The 24,348-nt window shown below is 40.1% G+C and overlaps 1 protein-coding gene across 2 annotated transcripts in view; it reads right to left on the reverse strand.

The window, feature by feature from the left end:
* ARPC1B (actin related protein 2/3 complex subunit 1B) overlaps positions 1-24,348 on the reverse strand; it is a 104,460-nt gene that overhangs the window by 13,576 nt on the left and 66,536 nt on the right. For both annotated transcript variants that reach the window (XM_073647894.1, XM_073647893.1), the window contains exons 2-6: positions 18,968-19,033; positions 18,025-18,129; positions 17,067-17,289; positions 14,605-14,712; positions 4,249-4,455 (exon numbers count right to left, since the gene is read on the reverse strand). In XM_073647894.1, coding sequence (XP_073503995.1) covers positions 4,249-4,455; positions 14,605-14,712; positions 17,067-17,289; positions 18,025-18,129; positions 18,968-19,031 — 707 coding nt within the window. In that variant the 5' untranslated portion in view covers positions 19,032-19,033. The remainder of the gene's footprint in view (positions 1-4,248; positions 4,456-14,604; positions 14,713-17,066; positions 17,290-18,024; positions 18,130-18,967; positions 19,034-24,348) is intronic.

Here is a 24,348-nt window from a genome sequence, read left to right on the forward strand (position 1 = left end):
ATGTGTTTGCAAGAAGACAAAGTTCAGTTCTGTTCATGTCTCACACTAGTAAAGCCCCCTTTTCATTTAATATAATCTGTGGAGGCAGATTCTTATGCAGATCAGTGTCCGGCCCATAGTCCTGAGCAGCTCATTTACATATAAGAAAAACAGAATAATTTATGGGAACGCAGATATCAAGGTATCATTGTATTCAGCTTCCTATGCCCTGCATGCCCATATAGGCGGCTTAAGAGGGTTTATCCTACTGACAGATTCCATTTAAAGTTTTACATTCAGTACAATCACCGAATGATTCACAATTACGGTGCCACAATACTCTTGATAGGAATGGTGGTAGTGTATATTTGAATATTTTAGGGGCACAGTTTATATTTATGTTTAGGGGGCAAAGTGTTTATTTCTATATTAACCTCTCAATGACATTTGACGTACCTATACGTCATGGAAGGGAAGGAGTTCCCAACCAATGAAGTATTGGTACGTCATGGCAATTGTGCGCGCACCGGAGCTGTGCCCACATGATCTCCTCCGGGAGTTGGCTTATATTACAACTGAGACACCGCTCTTACAGATAGGGTGGTGCCCGCACCATCCCCAGCTGTTTAACCCCTTAAATGCTGCGATCGATATCAATTGCAACATTTAGCAGACTGGGAGAGGGAAGGGGTTCCCTCCCCTGTTCGATTGGCGCCCCCATAACGTGGGGCCTGATCATTGACGTGGTGACCCGAGGTCATCATTCGGGTCACCAAGCTACAGAAAGCATGTTAGACTATGCTCAGAGCCTGGTCTAAAGGGCTTGTGTCGGTGCAGCAACGACAGGTATAATGCATTGCAGCGCTTGTGCATCGCAATGCATTATACCAGCGTCATAAAAGTTAAAGCAAACCTGTCATCAGGATTTTGCTAATTAAACTACAGACAGCGTCATGTTGAGGCTGCTGCACTGATTAATATGATACCTGAGTTGAAGAAATCAGTCTTGTGGCTCTTGTGTAATCAATGTTTGCAGTTTTGAGTTAGTGATATGCCCGAGCTCCAGGGCGGGACTGTAGGCAGAGTCTTTCCTTGGTGCTCTAGGCCAGGTCAGCAAGATAAGACCTGTCCACAGGCCGCCCCAAAGTATGTTCCTCATCATAGAGACTGTCAGAGAGAGAGACAGAGGCGGCCTGTGGGCAGGTCTTATCTGGCTGATCTGGCCTAGAGCACCAGGATAAGACCCTGCCCACAGTCCCACCCCAGAGCATGGGCATATCATTAACTCGAAACTGCAGACACTGATTACACAAGAACCACAAGATGGATTTCGTCATTTCAGGTATCATTTTAATTAGTGTAATAACAAATCAACAGAAGAGTTTATTATTTGATTTTGCCTCCCAAAAATAGTAGTGAGGCTCTGCGCAGCTTTATCCTGTGCGCTGAGCGCTTACACCGGGGTTTCCTCTGTAAATCTCTGAAATACGTGATTCAGACGTAACCCCCGGAGGTAGATTCCCTATTATGAGGCAGATGGAGGAATTGTGGACGCCGTCTGGCCTATGATCCAGCAATGTCCTTCTTTTTAACTGTGCATAAAAGTGCGGTCGGCCACAGTTTTGTGCACCTCTGAAAAGGACACCGCTGCACAGAGGCCAGATGGAGTCCAAAGTAACTCTGCTGGCTCATTATAGTGAATGGATCATTCAGGGTTTCATCTGAATCACATCATTTGGAGATTTAGATGGAAACCCAAATGATGTAAGTGCTCAGCGTAGAGCACAGGATAAATGTGATCCAAAATTTTATGTAAAATGCTCCCAAGAAAAGCTTCAACTCAATCCACAAAAAAAGCCCCACTCAGGTCCATGATCTGTCAATGGAAATATAGGAGGCTTCCACATTACTGGTAACACAAAGGCTCTGGAAAAGCAAAATAGCTCCTCATCCCACAAAAGAAATCCGGCGAATACTGTGCTCCCTTTTTTCAAATGGCCTCCTCCCTCCTGAGCCCCACAGTGTGCCTAAACTGCAGTTCACATCCACATTTGGCATTTCTGTAGCAATGAGAGCCTGCCTACTTTACGGGTCCAATTCTCCAGAAGCACTGGCTGGGCACAATGTATGGGCACTACAATGTACTGGGCATTACACTGACAGATTTGCAATTTTCACTCAGGAACATTCATTGCTTCTTGTTTCTGGCAAACACCCATATAGTTAAAATCATCACCACACCTGTAGATAAATTCCCAGAGGGGTGAAGTTTCCAAAATGGGGTCTCTGTAGTGTCAATATGTTCACTGCACTCTTAGATTCATTGAGTGGTGTAGTTTGTAAAATGAGGTCACTTGTGGGGGGGTTTTGCTGTTCTGGGACCTCAGGGGCTCTGCCAATGTGACGTGGCACCCACAAACCATTCCAGCAAAATGTGTACTACAATATGAGGCTCCTTCCCTTCTGAGTTTTTTGCACTGTGCCTCTAAAGTAGTTTTCAACCACATATGGGGTATTGGAGTACTCAGGAGAAATTGTGTAATATAGTTTGTGTTCTATTTTCTCCTATTATCCCTTTTGAAAATTGAAAACTTTAGGCCAAAGTAACATTTTAGTGGAAAAAAATTTTCATTGACTCAGCCCAGTGTTATATAATTCTGTGAATCGCTTGAGGGTTAAAAATGATCACTACACCACTAGATGAATTCGTAAAGAGGTATAGTTTCCAAAATGGGGGCACTTGAGGTGGTTTCTGCTGTTTTGGCATGTCAGGGGCTCTCCAAATGTGACATGGCATCCGCAATCTGTTCCAACCAAAATTGAGCACCAGAATTCAATTAGCTCTCCTTCCCTTCCGAGCCCTGCCGTGTGCCAAAACAGTAGCCACCACATATGGGGTATTGGTGTACTCAGGACAAATTGCACAACAAATTGTATGGTCTATTTTCTCCTGCTACCCTTACAAAAATGAAAAATTTGGGACTGAAGCAATAGTTTTGCTGGAAAAATGTATTGCTTCATTTTCACGGCTCAACATTATAAAATTCTATGAAGCACCTGTGGGTTCAACATGCTCACTATACCTCTAAATAAGTTCATTGAAGGGTGTAGTTTCCAAAATTGGGTCACTTGTGGGGTGTTTCCCCTGTTTAGGTGCATCAGGGGCTCTATAAATACGACATGGTGTCCGCAATCTATTTCAGCCAATTTTGCACTCCAAAAGTCAAATGGCACTCCTTCCTTTCCGAGCCTTGCCGTGCGCCCAACCAGTAGTTTTCCACCACATATGGGGTATCAGCATATTCAGGTGAATTTGCAGAACAATTCTATAGTCTGTTTTCTCCTATTACCCTTGTAAAAATGCAACATTTGGGGCTAAATTAACATTTTTGTGGGAAAAATTAAAATGTTAATGGAGCACGCTTTGTTTCCCTCCGGCCCCGTTTGGCTGCGTACTGCGCCGCAGCCTTGTATTATGCAAGAGACGATGAGTCACTGAGACTTCCGCTCCGCTGGCAGTACGCTGCCAAACGGGGCCGGAAGGAAACAAAGCATGCTCCATGGGGTGCAATTTTAAAAATGGTGTCACATTTGGGTATTTTCTGTCATATAGGCCCCTCAACATCACTTCAAACGTGATGTGGTCTCTAAAAAAAGGTTTTGTAAATTCTGTTGAAAAAATGAGAAAATGCTGATAAACTTTTAACCCTTCTAGCTTCTTAACAGAAAAAAATGATGTTTCAAAAATGATGGAGATGTAAATTAGGGAATATAGGAAATGTTATTTATAAATTATTTTGTACAGCAGGACTAACTGGTTTAAGGATATAAAAACTGAAAGTTTGAAAATTGCAAAATTTTCCAAATTTTCATCAAAATTACAATATTATTATAAATAAACACAAAAAATGTTGACCTAAATTTACCACTAACATGAAGTATAATGTGTCACGAAAAAAATGGTCTCAGAATCACTGGGATACGTTGAAACGTTCCAGAGTTATTAACACATAAAGTGACAGTGGTCAGAATTGTAAAAGTTGGCCTGGTCAGGAAGGTGAAAACAGGCTCGGGGGTGAAGAGTTTAAGGGGCATTATATAGGTTTTCTGGTATAGGTTTACTGGTTTATTTGGTAGATGTGTCCCAAAGTATTTTTTTTTCTGCCAGGGGTGCCCCAATGCCAAAAAAAGTCAGTAAACACTGTTATACCTAGTCAATCAGGTGTGACTTCTATTTGTAAGCACCAAGAAAGCACGCCACATTCTTACCTATTCTTCTTAGTAGCATCAACAAGACAGATGGTACTGTCATGGCTCACCCAGGCCATACGGTCCCCACTGTGAGAAAAGCTCACACTGTGAACCCAACCACAGCTGCTACTGGACTCAAACATCAGTTCACCAAAAGGCATCTTGGATCCCCATGGGGTAGGAGCTGGACGCTCCTCTACCTCTTTAATATATGATGAAAAAATCCTGAGAAGAAAACACAAATGTGACATTTTAACAGAAACTCATCTTTTGCTTTAAGATGAAAAATCAATGTTTGCAACTAGTTTAAAAGAAATCTGTCAATCACCTTCCAAATTATTTATATCTACAGTAGCTCTTTCAAACACAAGTCCAGCAATACCTTTACATGGCCAATTCATTCCTCCATTACTGAGAAATCAGCATTTGAATTGATATGCAAATGAGGCTGTAGATCTGAAGCCTCTGTCACTCCAGCTCTATTCCCCACCCAGCGCCACCTCCTCCTGCTTGACTGACAGTTTCTATGCTGTGTGACTCAAGCAGGAGGAGGCGGCACTTGGTGGGGAAAAGAGTTGAAGTGACAGAGGCTTCAGATCTACAATAGCACTTCAGCCTAATTTGCATATCAGTATCAATTCAAATGGAGCAACAAACTGCCCAAGTGTTTGAAAGAGCTAAACGCATTTATAAATATTTTGGGGTGTGAAATCCTGCTGACAGATTCCATTTAATGCTTTTCCACTCAATTGTTCATTACAGAAGTCACTGTTGCACATTGGATGCAATTATTGCCATTAGGTTCCATGTATACCCCTGGCCTAGTCGCCCCTCTGTGTACTGCACAAGTTACTCTTAAAAAGGTTTTGTCAAAATCATTCTTCAGGAGTCCACCACTCCCCAGCTTCCTGCTTTCCAGGGCAGTTTACTCCTGCTAGATTGACACTTTGGACCAGTAGCATGGTTGCACCTCTGGCCTGAACAGCTTTGCCTCTGCAGCATTGAAGGAGCACTGTAACCTAGGCGTCGATCATTAAACTATAAAATTAAAAATCCCTCTGTTGTTGAGATCGGATTAATTGCAAATTAAAGAATTGAGACAGTGGTGCCAGAGTGATGATAGTTATTATCCAAAGAGGTAAAATTATAGGCTCACCGGGTGAAGGAGGATGTCCTTCATCACTGAGCATCGACCATTACACCTTGGGGCCAGGTTTGCTTTCAAACCATCCGGCCTTATTTATCACTGTTCAAAGAACATGCAAACTAGAGATCGCTGGTAGAAGCCAGATTATTGGTAGGGTTAAGTAGCGACATAAAGGTATAAAAAAGAAAATGTGATATTTGACCCTGAGGGTGCAGTCAGACGGCCGTATAGGTCGAATTGAGGTTGCAATGCACAGACTGGCCGGCGGTTCCTCCGACCAAAGCGTGACAGCTTCATATATTTCTGTACAGATGTCATGTTCGGGTTAGGAGTGCCGGAGCCAGTCCAAGCATTGAGGTCTGATTTATACAGCTGCCTGACTGCACCCTAAGGGTGATAAGCCATGCAGAAAAGAGTAAGTCGATGTGCATTTACTATCCCCAACAGTGGAGTAAGTCATCTTTGAACTTAACCAGTTTTTGTGGTACTTTAGCTTTACTTTATCTCTGAGCACTCAATATTTTATTCTTCATATCTTTATTCTTCTCTGTTATTGATATAGGAAAGGATTTTTAATCCCTTCTCAACATAGGATATAACATCACATGTTATGTCAAGTCACCATGCATGAAGTTGAGCCTGCACCACACTGAGTAGATGCCAGCTGTTACGTAGCCGGCATCTGCTTGTAACAGTAGCAAGCGGAGCTGTTACAAGCAGATGCCAGCTGTTTAGGCATTTACACAAAGTGCTTGCCATTGTGTGTGTGCACTGGGCTTAGAAGGAAAACTTAATTTTATAGAGCAAGCAATCAAACAATCACAAGTTCAAGTCAAATAAGGAGACTAATATAAAGGGAAAAATAAAAACGTAAAAAAAACATGAAATGTTAATATTACCATAAAGAAATAAAATAATAAGCACATTTGGTACGTCCGTAAAACTCCAATCTATAACAATATCAATTAATTCAAATGGAAAATGCTGTGAAGAGAAAAAGAGACAGAATTGTAGTTGCTCGGTAGCCACTCTTCCCACAAATTTGCCATATTTTGGTCACCACACTGCCTTAAAAAATACAATAGAAAGCTATAAAAATGAACTATGTACTCCAGACTGGTACAATATCAAACTACAGCTTGGGGCGCAATAAACAAGCCCTTACACAGCTCCATCCACAGAAAAATGTAACCGTTAGAATAAGGTGACACAAACCAAGTTTTATCTTTCACAAATTTACTTTTTTTTTTTAACGTACTAAATAAAATAAACCCACACAAATTTTCTATTGCTATAATAGACCTGCAGTATCAGGTTGCCAGGTAACTTTTACTGCAAATGAATAAAGTACATGAGTAAAAAACAAGTTAAGGGAAAGGAAACAAAGAGTCATTGTAAATGGTACAATCTCTAAATGGGATATAGTCATCACTGGAGTACCATAAGGATCTGTGTTAGAACCAATTCTTTTAATTCTCTTTATTAAAGGGGTGGTACGGAATCCAACTTAATTTTCATCCAAAATCCCTATTTACTGTATATAATGCTATAATATAAACCATGGGTCTCAAACACGCGGCTCAGTTTCCGCATGCGGCCACTGGGTCTCGATTGTGCGGTGCTTGGGTCCCTGAGGCGTTTGCAGCCCGATTGAGGGACCGCCGATGTCAGCGTTTCTTTTCAACTTAATGTGCATCCTCAGACTCACATTCAATTGAGATGTATAGCGGTGCAGAGACAAGCTCTTTGCACCGCAATAACAGTACCAGCCACCAGCCAATCAAAAGCCGCAGCTAACATCGGCATCTCCGTCACAGTCGTGCATGATGTCACTGCCATGCCCCACTCCGGCTGTGGAGGAAGAAGAGGACACTGTTCGTCGAGGGAGCAAAGTCAGGTGAGAAGGATTTTTTTGTGTGTGTCAAGAGCGACAGAATGTGAGACATTGTAACAAGTACAAAATGGGGACCAGGATGGGGACATTACAATAAGATGGCAAACAGGATGGGGACATTACTGTAAGATGGGGACAACGATGGGGACATTAGTATAAGATGAGAACAAGGACGGGGTCATTACTACAAGATGTGGACCAGGATGGGGACATTACTACAAGATGGGGACCATTATTACAGGACAAGGGACATAATTACAGAACAGGGGATATTATTACAGGACGGGGGCCAAAATAACTATAAGGAGCTAATTGAAAAACAATAATACTGTTTGGGGCTCACTGAGGACAAAAAAAGGAAAACATTTTTTTTTAAAAAAAATTCAAAATAAACTATGAAGAAATAACAGAAAAATATTTGGCCACTATCTGTTTTCTGTAAAAACTGAAGTGAAAAGGAAGACCTGTATCATTACCCATATGATAAACACCATTAAATAGAATAAAAAACATACCAAAAATAAAAAAAAAAGTTTATCAAAAAGTCATATAGAAAAATAATGGTATCATTGAAAACGTAATCTTCTTCCACAAAGAACATGGCCCTTCATATTCAATTTTTTTTTAGCAGCTCATTTACCCGGCTAAGATTGAGACCCCTGATCTAAACTATTTTTTAATAAACTTGAACAACAAATTCCCTATTGTTCCCTAACTACATATAACTGCTTTCCTATTTTTTTTACAACTTACTCTTTGTTGATGCCTCATTTGAGAATCCCAGTGCATGCTGGGATACTAAAATGAAGTGTCATGAAGGGCAGAGGTTGCAGTCACTGCCTCAGCCTCTGCCCTCTCCCTGACAAGAAGTATCATCAGTGATCTCGTTTCAAGGGCTGGGCTAGTCCCTGTGCAATGTGCGCTGTGGGATATGCACAATGACAGCGCGCTCTGTCGCCAGCTCATATCAGCAGCAGGAGAGCGTACTGTTAGTGTGTGTTGTAAAACTACTCGGTGTGTAGAGGAAATATAGTCGGGACTACAGAACATGAGAAGGACTTGAGTATTCTGCTTCAGCAGTGCTCAATGTCAGGAAGCAGCTATAAAAGCAAACAAGATTTTAAGGTGTATAAAAGATAAATTCTCGTGATCCCAATGAATTGTTACCCCTCTATAAATCACTGGTAAGGCTACATCTAAAATATGGGATTCAGTTTTGAGCTCCAAATTTTAAAAAGGAAATTCAGAGGTTAGCGTCAGTTCAAAGGCGGCAACTAGATTATAACAAGGGATGGAAGGCCTCTCATTTGATGAGAAGTTGGAAAAGTTGGGCTTGTTTAGCTTATAAAAAAGACACCTAAGCGGGGAAGAAAGTAAAAGAACTGGATGCGCAGGTAGTTTTTTCTTCTATCCTTTCAGTAGACGGGCATGGCGTCAGGAGATGGAACAGGATCCTTGATGTGAACAACTGGCTGAGACGATGGTGCAGACAACAAGGATTTGGATTCCGGGACCACGGTGTGAATTACCTCTATGACGGACTCCTTGCCAGAGACGGACTACACCTCAACAAACCCGGGAAACACACATTCGCCAGGAGACTCGCAACACTCATCAGGAGGGCGTTAAACTAGAAGAAGAGGGGATGGGAAGAAAAACGCCGGACACGAACATGAAACCAGAGAACATACTAATGAAAGATATGAAGTGCAACAAAGAAGGTCCAAGACAAGATACTTGGAAGGGAGGTAAGAAAATTTCTAATACAATCCACAGGGAGAAGATTGGAACAAAACAAAATCGTGTAAACTGCGTGCTAGCAAATGCCAGGAGCCTGACAAACAAGATGGATGAACTGGAAGCAGAAATATCTACAGGTAACTATGACATAGTGGGAATAACCGAGACATGGTTAGATGAAAGCTATGACTGGGCAGTTAACTTACAGGGTTACAGTCTGTTTAGAAGGGATCGAAAAAATTGGAAAGGGGGTGGAGTCTGTCTATATGTAAAGACGTGTCTAAAGCCTACAATACGGGAGGATGTATGGGAGGGAAATGAGGAGGTCGAGTCCTTATGGGTGGAGATACATGGGGCAAAAAACAATAATAAAATTATCATAGGAGTCTGTTATAAACCACCAAATATAGCAGAAGCCACGGAAAGTCTATCAATGAGACAAATAGACGAAGTAGCAAAAAATAACGAGGTGATTATTATGGGGGACTTCAACTACCCCGATATAGACTGGGAAACCGAAAGCTGTAGATCTCAGAAAGGAAACAGGTTTCTGTCAATTATCAAAGACAATTATTTGTCACAACTTGTGCAGGAACCAACTAGAGGGACGGCCCTTTTAGACTTAATATTAACTAACAGGCCAGACAGAATAACTGAGGTGCAGGTCGGGGGGCACCTGGGAAATAGCGACCACAACATTATACAATTCCACATGTGCTTCAGTAGGGTGCCCAGCTAGGGAGTCACAAAAACACTGAACTTCAGGAGGGCAAAGTTTGATCAGCTAAGAGATGCCCTTCACCTTATAGACTGGGATAGTATCTTCAGTAATAGGAGCACGGATAGAAAATGGGAAATTTTCAAAACAGTCCTACATAGTCACTGTAGAAGGTACATACCTTATGGGAATAAAAGGGCTAGGAATAGGAGGAAGCCAATGTGGCTAAATAAGGAAGTCAAGAGGGCAATGAAAAACAAAAAAAGGGCTTTCGGTAAACTTAAACAAGAAGGCAGCGAGGAAGCGCTAATATCTTATAGGGAAAAAAACAAAATCTGTAAGAAACAAATAAGAATAGCAAAAGAGGAGACAGAGAGACTAATTGCCAAGGAAAGTAAAACGAATCCCAAACTGTTCTTTAACTATATAAACAGTAAAAGGATTAAAACTGATGGAGTTGGCCCATTGAAAAATAACCTGGGTAAAATCATCGAGGGCGATGAGGGTAAAGCAAACCTACTCAATAGCTTCTTCTCCACTGTTTTCACAAAAGAAAACAATTTATCGGAGGAAATGCAGAGTGATAAAGTAAACCCTCCGCTAAATATCACCCACCTAACCCAGGAGGAAGTTCAGAAACGCCTAAATAATATCAAAATAGACAAGTCACCAGGCCCAGATGGCATACACCCCCGGGTACTAAAAGAATTAAGTAATGTGATAGACAGGCCGCTGTATCTTATATTCAAGCACTCTTTATGGACAGGGACTGTCCCACTAGACTGGCGCCAAGCAAATATGGTACCAATATTCAAAAAGGGGTCTAAAAGTGACCCTGGGAACTATAGACCAGTAAGCTTAACGTCTTTTGTGGGTAAACTGTTTGAAGGATTTCTTAGAGATGCTATTGTAGAATATCTTAATGATAATAACTGTCTAACTCCATATCAACATGGATTCATGAGGGATCGCTCCTGCCAAACAAACCTGATGGCCTTCTACGAGGAGGTGAGCTCACAGCTGGACCGGGGAGAGTCAGTGGATGTTGTATACCTTGACTTCTCCAAAGCGTTTGATACCGTGCCACACAAAAGGTTGGTATATAAAATGAGAATGCTTGGTCTGGGGGATAATGTGTGCAAGTGGGTAAATAGCTGGCTGAGTGATAGAAAGCAGAGGGTGGTTATCAATGGAGTAAGCTCAGGGGGTGTCAGGGTTACTAGCGGGGTGCGTCAAGGGTCTGTCTTGGGCCCTATATTATTTAATATATTTATTAATGATCTAGTGGAAGGGTTGCATAGTAAAATAGCAATATTTGCAGATGATACTAAACTTTGTAAAGTAGTTAATACAGATGAGGATAGGGCACAGCTACAGGAGGATTTAGATAAATTGGGGAGTTGGGCCAAAATATGGCAAATGGGGTTCAATGCCGATAAATGTAAGGTCATGCACATGGGAAAGAAAAACAGCAGTCACCCATACATATTAAATGAGAAACCGTTGGGGAAATCTGACATGGAGAAGGACCTGGGTGTCTTGGTTAACAGCAAATTAAATTGGAGTGCCCAGTGTCAGGCAGCAGCTGCGAAGGCAAATAGAGTCATGGCATGCATCAGAAGAGAAATAGGGGCATATGATGAGAACATTGTTCTTCCTCTGTATAAAGCGCTGGTAAGGCCGCACTTAGAATATTGTGCACAGTTCTGGGCTCCGGTGCTCAGGAAAGACATATTGGAGCTAGAGAGGGTACAAAGGAGGGCGACTAAGGTAATAAAGGGAATGGAGGGACTAGAATACCCAGAGAGGTTTTCAAAATTAGGCCTATTTCCGTTTGAAAAGAGAATGCTTAGGGGAGACCTCATAAACATGTATAAATACATCAGGGGGCAGTACAGAGATCTCTCCCATGACCTGTTTATACCAAGGATGGTGACAAAGATGAGGGGGCACACTATGCGTCTGGAGGAAAGGAGGTTCCTGCACCAGCATAGAAGGGGATTCTTTACGGTCAGAGCCGTGAGACTCTGGAACTCTCTGGGAGAGGAAGTGGTGATGTCCAACTCACTTAATGAGTTCAAGAGAGGCCCGGACGCCTTTCTTGAGAACAATAAAATTACATCTTATGCTTAGTGATAGTTAATTAATCCAGGGATTTAATCTGACTGCCAGGTTGGAGTCGGGAAGTGATTTTTCCTCAATGATGTAAATTGGCCTATACCGCATGTTTTTTTTTGCCTTCCCCTGGATCAACGCTGCAGAATAGCTGCAGTGCACAAGAAATAGGCTGAACTGGATGGACGCTTGTCTTTTTTCGACCTTATAAACTATGTAACTATGTAACTATCTCATTTATAAGTATAAATACATGTGTGGTCAGTACAAAGGACTCGCAAACGACTTATTCCTTCAAAAGACCTCCCAAAGGACCAGGGTGCTATCTTTATAGGTGAAGGAAAGGTGATTTCAGCTGCTAAATAGGAAAGAATTGTTTACCATTAGAGCAGTCAGACTGTGGAATGCCGACCACAAGAGGTAGTGATGGCAGACACTATAAAAGCATTTAAAGGGAATTGGTCAGTAGGATCAACCCTACTAAGCCGTCTATATGGGTCATAAAAAGTTGAATAAAATGACACCTTGATATCTGCGATCCGATGTCTTATTCCATAGAAATCCAGTGTGAGACAAGTAATGGCTGACAGTCTGCTCTCCTAATCTACATGTCTCACACTGGTAACTTCCCCCTTTCATTTAAAATAACCTCTGGAGGCAGATTCTCATGCAGATCAGTGTCCGGCCCATAGATCTAAACAGCTCATTAGCATACTAAGAAATATGTGAATTCTCTGGAATAAGACATCAGATTATAGATATCACAGTATCATTTTATTCAGTTTCCTATAATCTATGTGCCCATATAAAGCTAAGTCAGTCTTTTTGATATTTGTAGTACAATCCCTCTGACTGAGCACTCCTCCCATCAGCCTAAGGCATGTTTATTTAGAGCTGGATCCTGCCTGCCCTTAAAGTTGTAGGCTTTTAGCCCGGGGAAAGGCATCATATTAGGTCAGGGTACCAACAATGAGGTACGCCCTTTCGCTGGCTGTTGGGCTCACACAAATTGGCCAATTTGTGCGCTAAGTACCTTCATTTGTAACATATTTTTATAGCAGTAATGCAGTTCCAATTTCATAGATTCAATATTTGCATATGATAGCATTTCCGAGTGTAGCTGTTTTTTCTTAGCTTTATTGACTTGGCAGTCTCAGCCTGCACCTGTTTACACTTGTCTTGTTATGTTTGGAGGTGCTGGTCAGTCTTTTTGATATTTATGTGCCCATATAGACAGCCACGGAGGGTTGATCCTACTGACAGATTCCCTTTAAAAAAGGACTGGATGATTTTCTTGCTACAAATGGCATTATGAGTTATAAGCAATCTAGTGATAGGGAATGTATAACTGGTGCAGGAAGATTGAACTTGATGGACCTGTGTCTTTTTTTTCAATCTATATAACTATGAAACTATGTAAAAACAAAACAAAAAAAAACCTGGATGGTTTTGCATGGATTTATATAGTGTGACCAAGTGTGACCAAGTTGACAAGCACTTTCCAGGTGATGCTAAAATCGCTTGGAAAGAACTTGTCAACCCGCATGCGGAAATGCAAGGGAAGAACGCTTCACATCCGCATGTCCCTGGCAGGAAAATGCATGTACAATCCGCATGTACAATCCGCATGCGTTTTTTCTGCCAGGGAGATGCAGAAACGCTCAGTAAAAAATCCTGCGCATTTCTGCATCGTGGGCACATAGCCTTAGCCTGTCTGCAACCATAAAGATACGTTATATGATCACAGGGGTATGGCGTGCGCTCAGGAGCTGAGCCTGCTTTATACTGAACAGATGCCGACTGTGTACACAGCCAGCATGTGCCTGTAAGAGAACTGCGCTCTGATTACTGCTGTTAACCACTTGAATGCAGCTATCAATTACTGACAAAGGCAGTTAAATGGAAAAATTGCCAGTGCGTAATGCAACCGGTGGGTGCTAATGGGTTACTATGGCAAATGGGAGCATGCTGAAGGCTCCCAAGGTGGCCATGTGGTCCTCCTATGAAATCCAGCCCACGGTTAGGCTTATAGCACAATGGCAATTTGGTAGTATTAGTACTGTATATAGTGTAAGCAATCAAATGATCGCGGGTTAAAGTCCCTTACGAACATTAAAAATTAAAATAAAAATAATTTTAAAAAGTTTTTAAAAAATTAAAATTACATACAACTTTAAATCTCTCCACTTTTCCAATTAAAATAAATAAATAACAAATATGTTTATTTATATATTTATCTATCGCCACATCCATAAAAGTCCAGTTTATTAAAAAATAAAATTACTTCAGCCATAGGTTAACACTGAAAATAAAAAAAATTAAAAAAATACAAGAATTGTAGCATTTTCGTTACCGCACTCCTCACAAACAATGCAATAAAGAGCGAGTAAATCATCAAATGTTCTCCAAAATGGTATCAATAAAACCACCAGCTCGGCACATAAAAGACAAAAAGCTCTCACACAGATCCATCAAGGGAAAATAAAAAAGTTACGGGTCTCAGAAAATGGCTGCATAAACCAATTTTAGTTTTATATACAAAGTTCTCAATTTTTTTTGACCACTTCAATATAAAAAAAACTATACAAGTTTGTTATCACTCTAATTGTACAGATCTGAAGAATTAGGTCATTTTGCTCAAGCTGCTTTGAAGAAATTATTTTTTCTGTATATTAGCTCCACGTGAAAATGTAAATTATAACGATAATTTACATCTACTGCGGTTTGGACTCAATGTCACAGCAAATACAATGCTATTACCTGCTCTTAAAATCACTGGAGCCTGCAGCCAGGAGGACATTGTTTGGATGCCAGTCCAAGCTCAGGACTGTGGAGCGGATTGGTTTCTTGATATGCTTGCAGACCCACCTACGATGAAAAGTACAGAGCGTTACATGATGAGGACAGGGTTTCAACATATCGATCTGACAAAGATTTTTTTCCCTTTAGTGAAAGTGAGCAGAAAGTGGTTATCACCTTGAAAGTGGAAAGATATTGAAAAACATAGTAGTATATTAGTAAGTTTTATAAAGATACACTGTACAATAAATAATCATTACCAATCAAATCTAGAAAATTCAAGGAGGGTTAATAATAATTTGAATTTTTTTCTTAGTGTTCCTCTGTATGTGAATAGTGAAATAGAAAGCTATGGCCCCGATCCATCATTTGCGTATGTTTTAAAGTCATGTTCGTTTTTTGTTTTATGGTATTTTTGGAGCAAAATTTATCAAAATGGCACAAAGTAAAAAAAAAGGGCTCTCTTAGTTTCTTGAACTGTTTTGGGACTTTTGGCGCCAATAGTTGCACATTGGCGCTAAAAAGTCACAATAAAATTGCACAAAAATGTTGCCACACTAAAAAAAAAAACCCAGGGGGAACTGGAGTGAAGTTGCGCCAAATTTTGAAACTTTTTAAAAAGTCGCAACTGATGAATCAGGCTAAAACGTCTAATTGCTAGACTCCGCCCACAAAGCATAAAAAAATCAGGCAAGGTCATATAACATAGACTTCAAAAAAGGCGCAAATACAATAATGAATTGTTTGCAAATCAAATGAAAGGCGCAAAACACACAAAACTAGACATAAAATAGGCGCAAAGGCAAAGATGAATCGAGGCCTAAATATACACTGTGTGCAGAATTATTAGGCAAGTTGTATTTTAGAGGATTATTTTTATTATTGATCAACAACTATGTTCTCAATCAACCCAAAAGACTCATAAATATCCAAGCTTAATATTTTTGGAAGTTGGAGTGGGATTTTTTTAGATTTGGCTATCTTAGGAGGATATCTGTTTGTGCAGGTAACTATTACTGTGCAGAATTTTTAGGCAACTTAATAAAAACCAAATATAATCCCATCTCACTTGTTTATTTTCACCAGGTAAACCAATATCAGTACACAAAATTTAGCAATAAACATTTCTGACATGAAAAAACAAAAACAAAAAAAAAATAGTGATCAATATAGCCACCTTTCTTTATGATGACACTCAACAGCCTTCCATCCATAGATTCTGTCAGTTGCTTGATCTGTTTTCGATCAACATTGCGTGCAGCAGCCACCACAGCCTCCCAGACGCTGTTCCGAGAGGTGTACTGTTTTCCCTCCCTGTAGATCTCACATTTTATGATGGACCACAGGTTCTTTATGGGGTTCAGATCAGGTGAACAAGGGGGCCATATCATTATTTTTTCTTCTTTTAGACCTTTATTGGCCAGCCACGCTGAGGAGTAGTTGAATGCATGTGATGGAGCATTGTCCTGCATGAAAATCATCTTTTTCTTGAACGATACCGACTTCTTCCTGTACCACTACTTGAAGAAGTTGTCTTCCAGAAACTGGCAGTAGGTCTGGGAGTTGAGCTACACACCATACTCAACCCGAAAAGGTCCCACAAGTTCATCTTTGATGATACCAGCCCATACCAGTACCTCACCTCAACCTTGCTGGCGTCTGAGTCGGAGTGGAGCTCTCTGCCTTTTATTGATCCAGCCTCTGGCCCATCCATCTGGCCCATCAAGAGTCACTCTCATTTCATCAGTCCATAAAACCTTTGAAAAATCAGTCCTAAGGTTTTTCTTGGCCCATTCTTGATGTTTTATCTTATGTTTCTTGTTCAAAGGTGGTCGTTTTTCAGCCTTCCTTACCTTGGCCATGTCCCTGAGTATTGCACACCTTGTGCTTTTTGATACTCCAGTAACGTTGCAGCTCTGAAATATGGCAAAACTGGTGGCGAATGGCATCTTGGCAGCTTCATACTTGATTTTCCTCAATTCATGGGCAGTTATTTTGCGCCTTTTTTGGCCAACACGCTTCTTGCGACCCTGTTGGCTATTTGCCATGAAACGCTTGATTGTTCGGTGATCACGCTTCAGAAGTTTGGAAATTTCAAGACTGCTGCATCCCTCTGCAAGACATCTCACAATTTTAGACTTTTCAGAGCCCGTCAAATCTCTCTTCTGACCCATTTTGCCAAAGGAAAGGAAGTTGCCTAATAATTAAGCACACCTTATATAGGGTGTTAATGTCATTAGACAACACCCCTACTCATTACAGAGATGCACATCACCAGATTTACTTAATTGGTAGTTGGCTCTCAAGCCTATGCAGCTTGGAGTAGGACAACATGTATAAAAAGTATCATGTGATCAAAATACTCATTTGCCTAATAATTCTGCACGCGGTGTATAACAAATAAAGAGTTAAAATATATTCACCAGTCATTTTCTTGCTCAAAATAACAGATTGAGATGAGCCTCGAACCACTGCCCACTGCAAACTTATTTTCTTTTGGAGACCACTTGACGCATCGTGCAGCGCGATTTATCCTGAGTATGACAAGTGTTGGTTTCCACGTATTGTTTCGCAGAGTCCAGACATAGGCATTTCTATCAGTGCCACACGTCACAATACGATTACTCTCAGGAGCCCAATCTATGCCTAGGGAAAAGTGTAAGAGTGATTTAGAAGTCAAGTCCTGTTTGCCTTCTCGCTATTACCTAGTCGTCAAAGCTGTCATATTATTACTGTAGACCACATAGAGGATATCACACCATTGTTGTAGGGCAAAATATTAACAAATCAGCCCCATGCCATTAGGGCAGATCTTGCATTGAAAATGACAAAATATAATTAATTGAACTGAAAAAATCTAAAAATATTTCAATTTTTTTTAAAACAAAATAAACCAAGGCTACGAAGCCCAAATATATATGGTGACATGAATAGCTCATAGGTAACAGTAGAAGAAGATAAAATGTTGGAAAATTAGAAAAATGGGTATCCTAGGTAGGAAATGTAATTAGTGATATTATCAGTAATATATAAATCCAATCAATGTATAGACAACAACAACAATAGTCTTACTCATAATAAGGTGATGCAAAGTGATCAAAATCCATGTGCCCGATGCGCGTTTCACAAAATACCTCTTGCTTCCTCAAGAGAACTAATGACTAGTCATTACTAGTCACTAGTTGAGCCCACTTATTCCCCTTGAGCTATGACCTGAGGGTGGTAACATCTACTACCTCAATTCAAGTGGGAGCACTGTGCCAAATAAAGAAGGGCACACTGTTCACTCACCAAGTACTTATACTTTTAACTCCTTAATAACTGTCTTCTTTTGTGCTGTTTGTTCATATCAAAGAAAAGAAATGGAATAATATCTCTTACCTGTGACTTGTCCATTGTGTTCTTTTAGCTCTTGAATTTTGGTCCATTTGTCTCCATCCTTTTTGTAAATATGAACATCATGACTGTTAGGACAAAAGGCAATTTCTGAAAAAAATTAAAGGACTTCCAATAAAAGTATTGTCTATGTCTCTTGACACTTTCAAAGTCATTTCTACCGGTATAGTGCTACATTCTAAACATGGCTCATAATTATTCTACATGGGCTGAAAGCATTGCATGTAATAACTGGACTCTCCTCACATCAGCGTCTTGAAATCCCAATTGTCTGTTCAGGTTTAGGAACAGAAAGTGTATTATGGGAGGGTGGGGGCAGGGGGTAGCGATCATTCATACAAACGCCCCCGCAGAGCATCGTTACAAGTAGATTAAAGTAAATCAGTGTTGGGCAACTTCCTTTATTGTTGATTGGCGCCAATTTATCAGCCCATCAACCCACTTTACTATGCCTTGCTTATACTAAACATAGACTACTTGATGAACTCTGCACAACACTGCACCTTCTAAATTGAAGTAAATGGGTTTATTAACCTGAAAACATTGATTCTTTACTAGAATCAGGGCAGTAGCACAAAACCACCTTCACGGATTTTAATTTCTTCTCAAATAAAAAATGCAGCAAGGTGTCAGGTTAATAATAATTAATAATGAAATTCGGCAGCTTTTTATCAAAATTATTCTATTTTTGAAGTTTAGCCATTTAGCAAATAAAATATCGAACCCATAAGAGTCAGTTGACAAAGTTTCCTACACCGTGATTGAAGCATCAGATGGCCAAATCAAGAAACATAGTGACTGATTTAGGAAAGGCACTTTAATAACTAGAAATGGGCCGTATCAAGTTGCTAATATTTTCCAGCTCTTTAGCCCAGATTTCATACATTTAATTCTCTATACGGAATACTATAGTAATTTCAGGACTTACGAGTTCTATCTTTGTTCCACGCATGGCAGCTTATGGGTTCCAAGAGGAAGCTGTGAAAAGCCATTCCTATGTAAAAGGAAAAAAATATATATAACACATGAAATAATAAAATAACACTTGTTACAATTGGTTTCTTAAAGGCATTAAAGAGGTTGTCTCACGAACAAACTACATTTTAATCAATAGATCTATATATAAATGGGTTCCACAATTGGATGTATTAAAAAAATGTTCCTGCTCTCAGATAATTTTAGAAATGTGCCCCTGCTGTGTACTGTGCATTGGCTGTGTCTCACCCTGCAGAGCTGCTCCAGTTCATGTTTGGCACATAAGATATTCTCAGCACAGGAACATTTTTTTAACACATCCAATTGTGAAACTTATTATTCTTCCAAGATCTGTTATTATTATTAATTATTGTTTGTGGGAAAACCCATTTAATTTACGAATTGGTGCTGCATCAATCGATTAATTCATTCTCACATACAAATGAAAACCTTCCAAGTGGACTTGATGAATTGTAAGAAAATACAAGTTTAGTGGCTTCTCTATAAATTATAGTAAAATCTCTAAAGTTACTCAAAATAAAAGTAATGTGAGGGCCATGTATACAGTTAAGCAGAAGCAGATGACTGTTTATTATCTTTTCAAACAGGAAACAAATTAACCACTCAGAATTCTCCATTAATGGCAATAGCTAAGCCTTATTTCATATGCAGCGACTATGTTGTATTTTTTTGTCACGGCAGAACCTCGACATTCTAGCTGTGATGTCTGACAATCATAGGAGAACGACTGCAGCAAAAAAAAAAAACTGCAACATGTGAACGCAGTTCAAGTTTGTCCACACAGTTGGGCACCACTCAGCTCATAACCGCACTGCAAAATAACCACACCTGGTTTTAAAGGGTTGTCCATTACATTTTTATAATAAAAATGGGCCCATGGGGTTTTGAAAGCAAAAAATGAACATATAGTCACCTACTGGACCCCTCCGTCGTTCTCCTAGCTTATTCTTCGAGAAGAGGACGCTGTGTGATCGTACTGCCAATCAGTGGCCACTAGAGTTGGTGTGAATCGATTCATAAGACCCAGTCCTCAGATTAGGTGGCTGTGAGCCCTGAGAACTGTCTCCTCCCCCCCCCATTATCTGTGGCTTTTCTTTTGATTACCCCTCTTTTCAACTTCATCATTGTGGCGTCCCACACACGTGACATTGTGTCTGGCCAGCTAATCAAAAGAAAAGCGCGGAGGAGGCAGTTCCATCCAACACCTAGAGATTACTGACCTGACTAGTAGACTGGGTCCTGTGGCTCGATTTACACCAACACTAGTGGCCGCAGCCTTCTCATTCCGTCATAGTGGGAAGATGTACAGTACAGACCAAAAGTTTGGACACATCTTCTCATTTAAAGATTTTTCTGTATTTTAATGACTATGAAAATTGTACATTCATGCTGTGGTAGCCATGCGGGTTCAGTATGCCTTCAATTTTGAATAAATCCCCAACAGTGTCACCAGCAAAGTACCCCCACACCATCACACCTCCTCCTCCATGCTTCACGGTGGGAACCAGGCATGTAGAGTCCATCCGTTCACCTTTTCTGTGTTGCACAAAGACACGGTAGTTGGAACCAAAGATCTCAAATTTGGACTCATCAGACCAAAGCACAGATTTCCACTGGTCTAATGTCCATTCCTTGTGTTCTTTAGCCCAAACAAGTCTCTTCTGCTTGTTGCCTGTCCTTAGCAGTGGTTTCCTAGCAGCTATTTTACCATGAAGGCCTGCTGCACAAAGTCTTCTCTTAACAGTTGTTGAAGAGATGTGTCTGCTGCTAGAACTCTGTGTGGCATTGACTTGGTCTCTAATCTGAGCTGCTGTTAACCTGTGATTTCTGAGGTTTGTGACTCGGATAAACTTATCCTCAGAAGCAGAGGTGACTCTTGGTCTTCTTTTCCTGGGGCGGTCCTCATGTGAGCCAGTTTCTTTGTAGCGCTTGATGGTTTTTGCAACTGCACTTGGGGACACTTTCAAAGTTTGCCCAATTTTTCGCACTGACGAACCTTAATTTCTTAAAGTAATGATGGCCACTCATTTTCCTTTACTTAGCTGCTTTTTTCTTGCCATAATACAAATTCTAACAGTCTATTCAGTAGGACTATCAGCTGTGTATCCACCAGACTTCTGCAAAACACAACTGATGGTCCCAACCCCATTTATAAGGCAAGAAATCCCACTTACTAAACCTGACAGGGCACACCTGTGAAGTGAAAACCATTTCCAGTGACTACCACTTGAAGCTCACCAAGAGAATGCCAAGAGTGTGCAAAGCAGTCATCAAAGCAAAAGGTGGCTACTTTGAAGAACCTAGAATATAAGACATATTTTCAGTTGTTTCACACTTTTTTGTTAAGTATATAATTCCACATGTGTTAATTCATAGTTTTGATGCCTTCAGTGTGAATGTACAATTTTCATAGTCATGAAAATACAGAAAAATCTTTAAATGAGAAGGTGTGTCCAAACTTTTGGTCTGTACTGTATGTGGATTTGTGATTGGGTTTCTGCCTTACAGCCTCAGGTGCAGCACATGAACACAATGTACTTCACATGCACTTGCTATGAGGCTGACAGCAATGTTGTGAAACTGCAGAATGTGTGGCAAACACAGTGTAGATATTTCCAAACACTTCCCAGCCATACGACACAATCAGCTAAGGTTATGGGCACTCAGGTTGTACTTACTTGAGTCATTTTGTTATGATTTCTTTCTCATTCAATTTTCTAAATCAATGCAAAACTGCACCATCCTAATACAGGACAAGTTTGCTCTGATCCTCAAAGTCACCACCAAAACTATGACAAAAACAACCACGAAAATGATTCTTCTACACCCTAAGGGCCTATGCAGACATCTGTGGTCTCAGTACAATGCACAGACTGGCCGTGGGTCTCTCGACCGGAGTATGATATCTTCATATTTTTCTATAAGGCTGTCATGCTCTGGTTGGGAGACCCGCGGCCAGTCCGTGCATTGTGATCCGTGATCTGACGTCTGCATGAGCCCTTACTCTATAATGCAATGGGATGTATCATTCTATAGAGATGCAATTGATTGATTTACTTACATTAATTCAATGAATCAATACCATTAAGGTCGTGTCCACATGTTTCAGCCACTTTGTGTGGTTTGGGTATGCAAATGCAATTATTATTATTATTTATTTATATAGCGCCATTGATTCCATGGTGCTGTACATAAGAAAGGGTTACATACAAAATAGAGATATCACAGTAAATGAACTAACAATGATAGACTGGTACAGAGGGAAGAGGACGCTGCCCTTGCGGGCTTACAATGCAATAGAGCCACAATGTTTTTGCCTCGATTTTGAAAAATCTCAACAAAGCAATGAGTTTTTGCTGTGATTGCGTTAAAAAAATGAACGCAGCTGCAACATGTGAACGCAGCCTAAAACTGTATATTTACTATGCTTCGAGATCACATGAGAATTCAGCAAAGAGATTTCTCATGAGGCAAAATTAAAATGTCACATATCTATGTATTTTTGTGCAGTATCGCTAGCTCAAGTAAATAAACTAGATTGCGGAGCTATAACTAACTGAAAAAGGAAATGGAATATATTATAACATTACATTGAGGGCCTATTTCTGCTAAAGTAAATGCAGATAAGTGTGGGCTATTACTTTCATATACAGTTCCTCTTTTAAAGAGGACTTGCCAATTGCTCAAAGAAATTGAGTTAAGTACTTTGTAAAAATCCCTGAGCTCCACTTACTCTGTCACTCCTTTTTCTGTGCTGCGTAGCCCCATTGCAGAGATTTTCTGTTACATTTCTACAATTGGGAAACCTTTAGTCTCTTCTCTGGGGTTGTCTACTTTCACCCCTACCTACCAGATGATGCAATCACAGGTCAGCACCCTCTGGGATTAATAAACTGCCAAATCAGAAGAAGAGCTGTGATTGGCAGCATCTGGGAGGGAGGATGAAGGCACATAACCCCAGAGAAGACTGTGAAAAATCACCCAGGTGTACTACAAGCAGAGATTTCACATACTGCGCTCCAAAAGAAACAAATGTGAATATCTCTGCAATGGAATGACGCAGCGCAATACAGAAAAGAGTGGCAGAATCAGGGGAGCTCAGGGATTTTTACAGGGAACTCAATTTAATATTTTTGAGCAAGAGGCAGGTCCTTTTTAAGAAACAATGTCAGACATTAAGTAGCGAATAACTTAGCCATGTAAACAAGAAGAATGAAGTCACACATTAAAACCATAAAATCACATGTAACACCAATGGAAAATATATATAATGAAACACTCATTCAAGATTAATGACATCTCTGGGAAGTTTTATTGCTTAATTCTGTTTTATTCTTGATTTATGACTTTTCAAGTCAAGTAAAATAATATAGACATGGTGTACTCAGATATCCAGTAGAAAATTAGAACTGTAGAAATGTAAAATTACAAGCAATAAATTAAACATAATATAAACAGCCTAACAATAAAGACCAGAGCATCGGTGGAGAGAGGGAGAGTGACGGCTCCAATTATTATTTTATACTCGTACAAGCTTTTGATTGCTTAAAAGTTTATTGTGAATAAACCCTTCAAAGCCAAAGAAAGACCCTTCATTAACGAGCTCATAAAGGCCTAGCTCATTCTTAAATTCAAAGGTCAAAATCTTTACTAAAATATTAATAACCCGCTTTCTGAGCGAATCTCCAGATATCATTACTCATTACTTCACTAACTGGGTTACACTTAATATTAGAACAGACACTGCAGCCATTGTTCATTGTCTTGGGCTCATATCAATAGAATTCTGAATTCCAGATATTTCAGAAAGAAAAGTTATGACGCAATTCAAACAATTCACTTCAATCCAATGTCTACACATTAGGGTAAGAATTACTCTTCCTCTCCCTTTTCTAGTATATGAGGAGCCCCTCTTAATCTTTATGGTCTTTTATGTTAATTTTCATGGTCTTTATAACGGGGCGAGGATCATATTATTGTCTGTGGGCGTCTCTTTAGGCTACTCCCCATTCTTACCCTTTGAGCCATGCACCCTTATAAAGACCATATCTCTGCTGATCATAAAAACATGCACTAAAGAAAAAGGCCCATATCTCTGAAACCATATGGCAGATTATTAACAACAAAACCAAAAAAACCTGATTACTCATAGTAGCAGTGGGAATAAAATGAAATAAAAAAATGGCCACTTTTGAATGGTGGCATGTCCTCTTTAACCCCTTCACGACGTATGATATACACTGACAAGCAAAAGGATAACAATGTTTTGAACTTTTCAGTTTCAGACTCCATATCTCACCATCCACTACTGCT

The sequence above is a fragment of the Phyllobates terribilis genome, unplaced genomic scaffold (assembly GCF_046119375.1).
Source record: "Phyllobates terribilis strain yellow unplaced genomic scaffold, ASM4611937v1 Scaffold_9__5_contigs__length_417890890, whole genome shotgun sequence".
Classification (NCBI taxonomy): Eukaryota; Metazoa; Chordata; class Amphibia; order Anura; family Dendrobatidae; genus Phyllobates; species Phyllobates terribilis.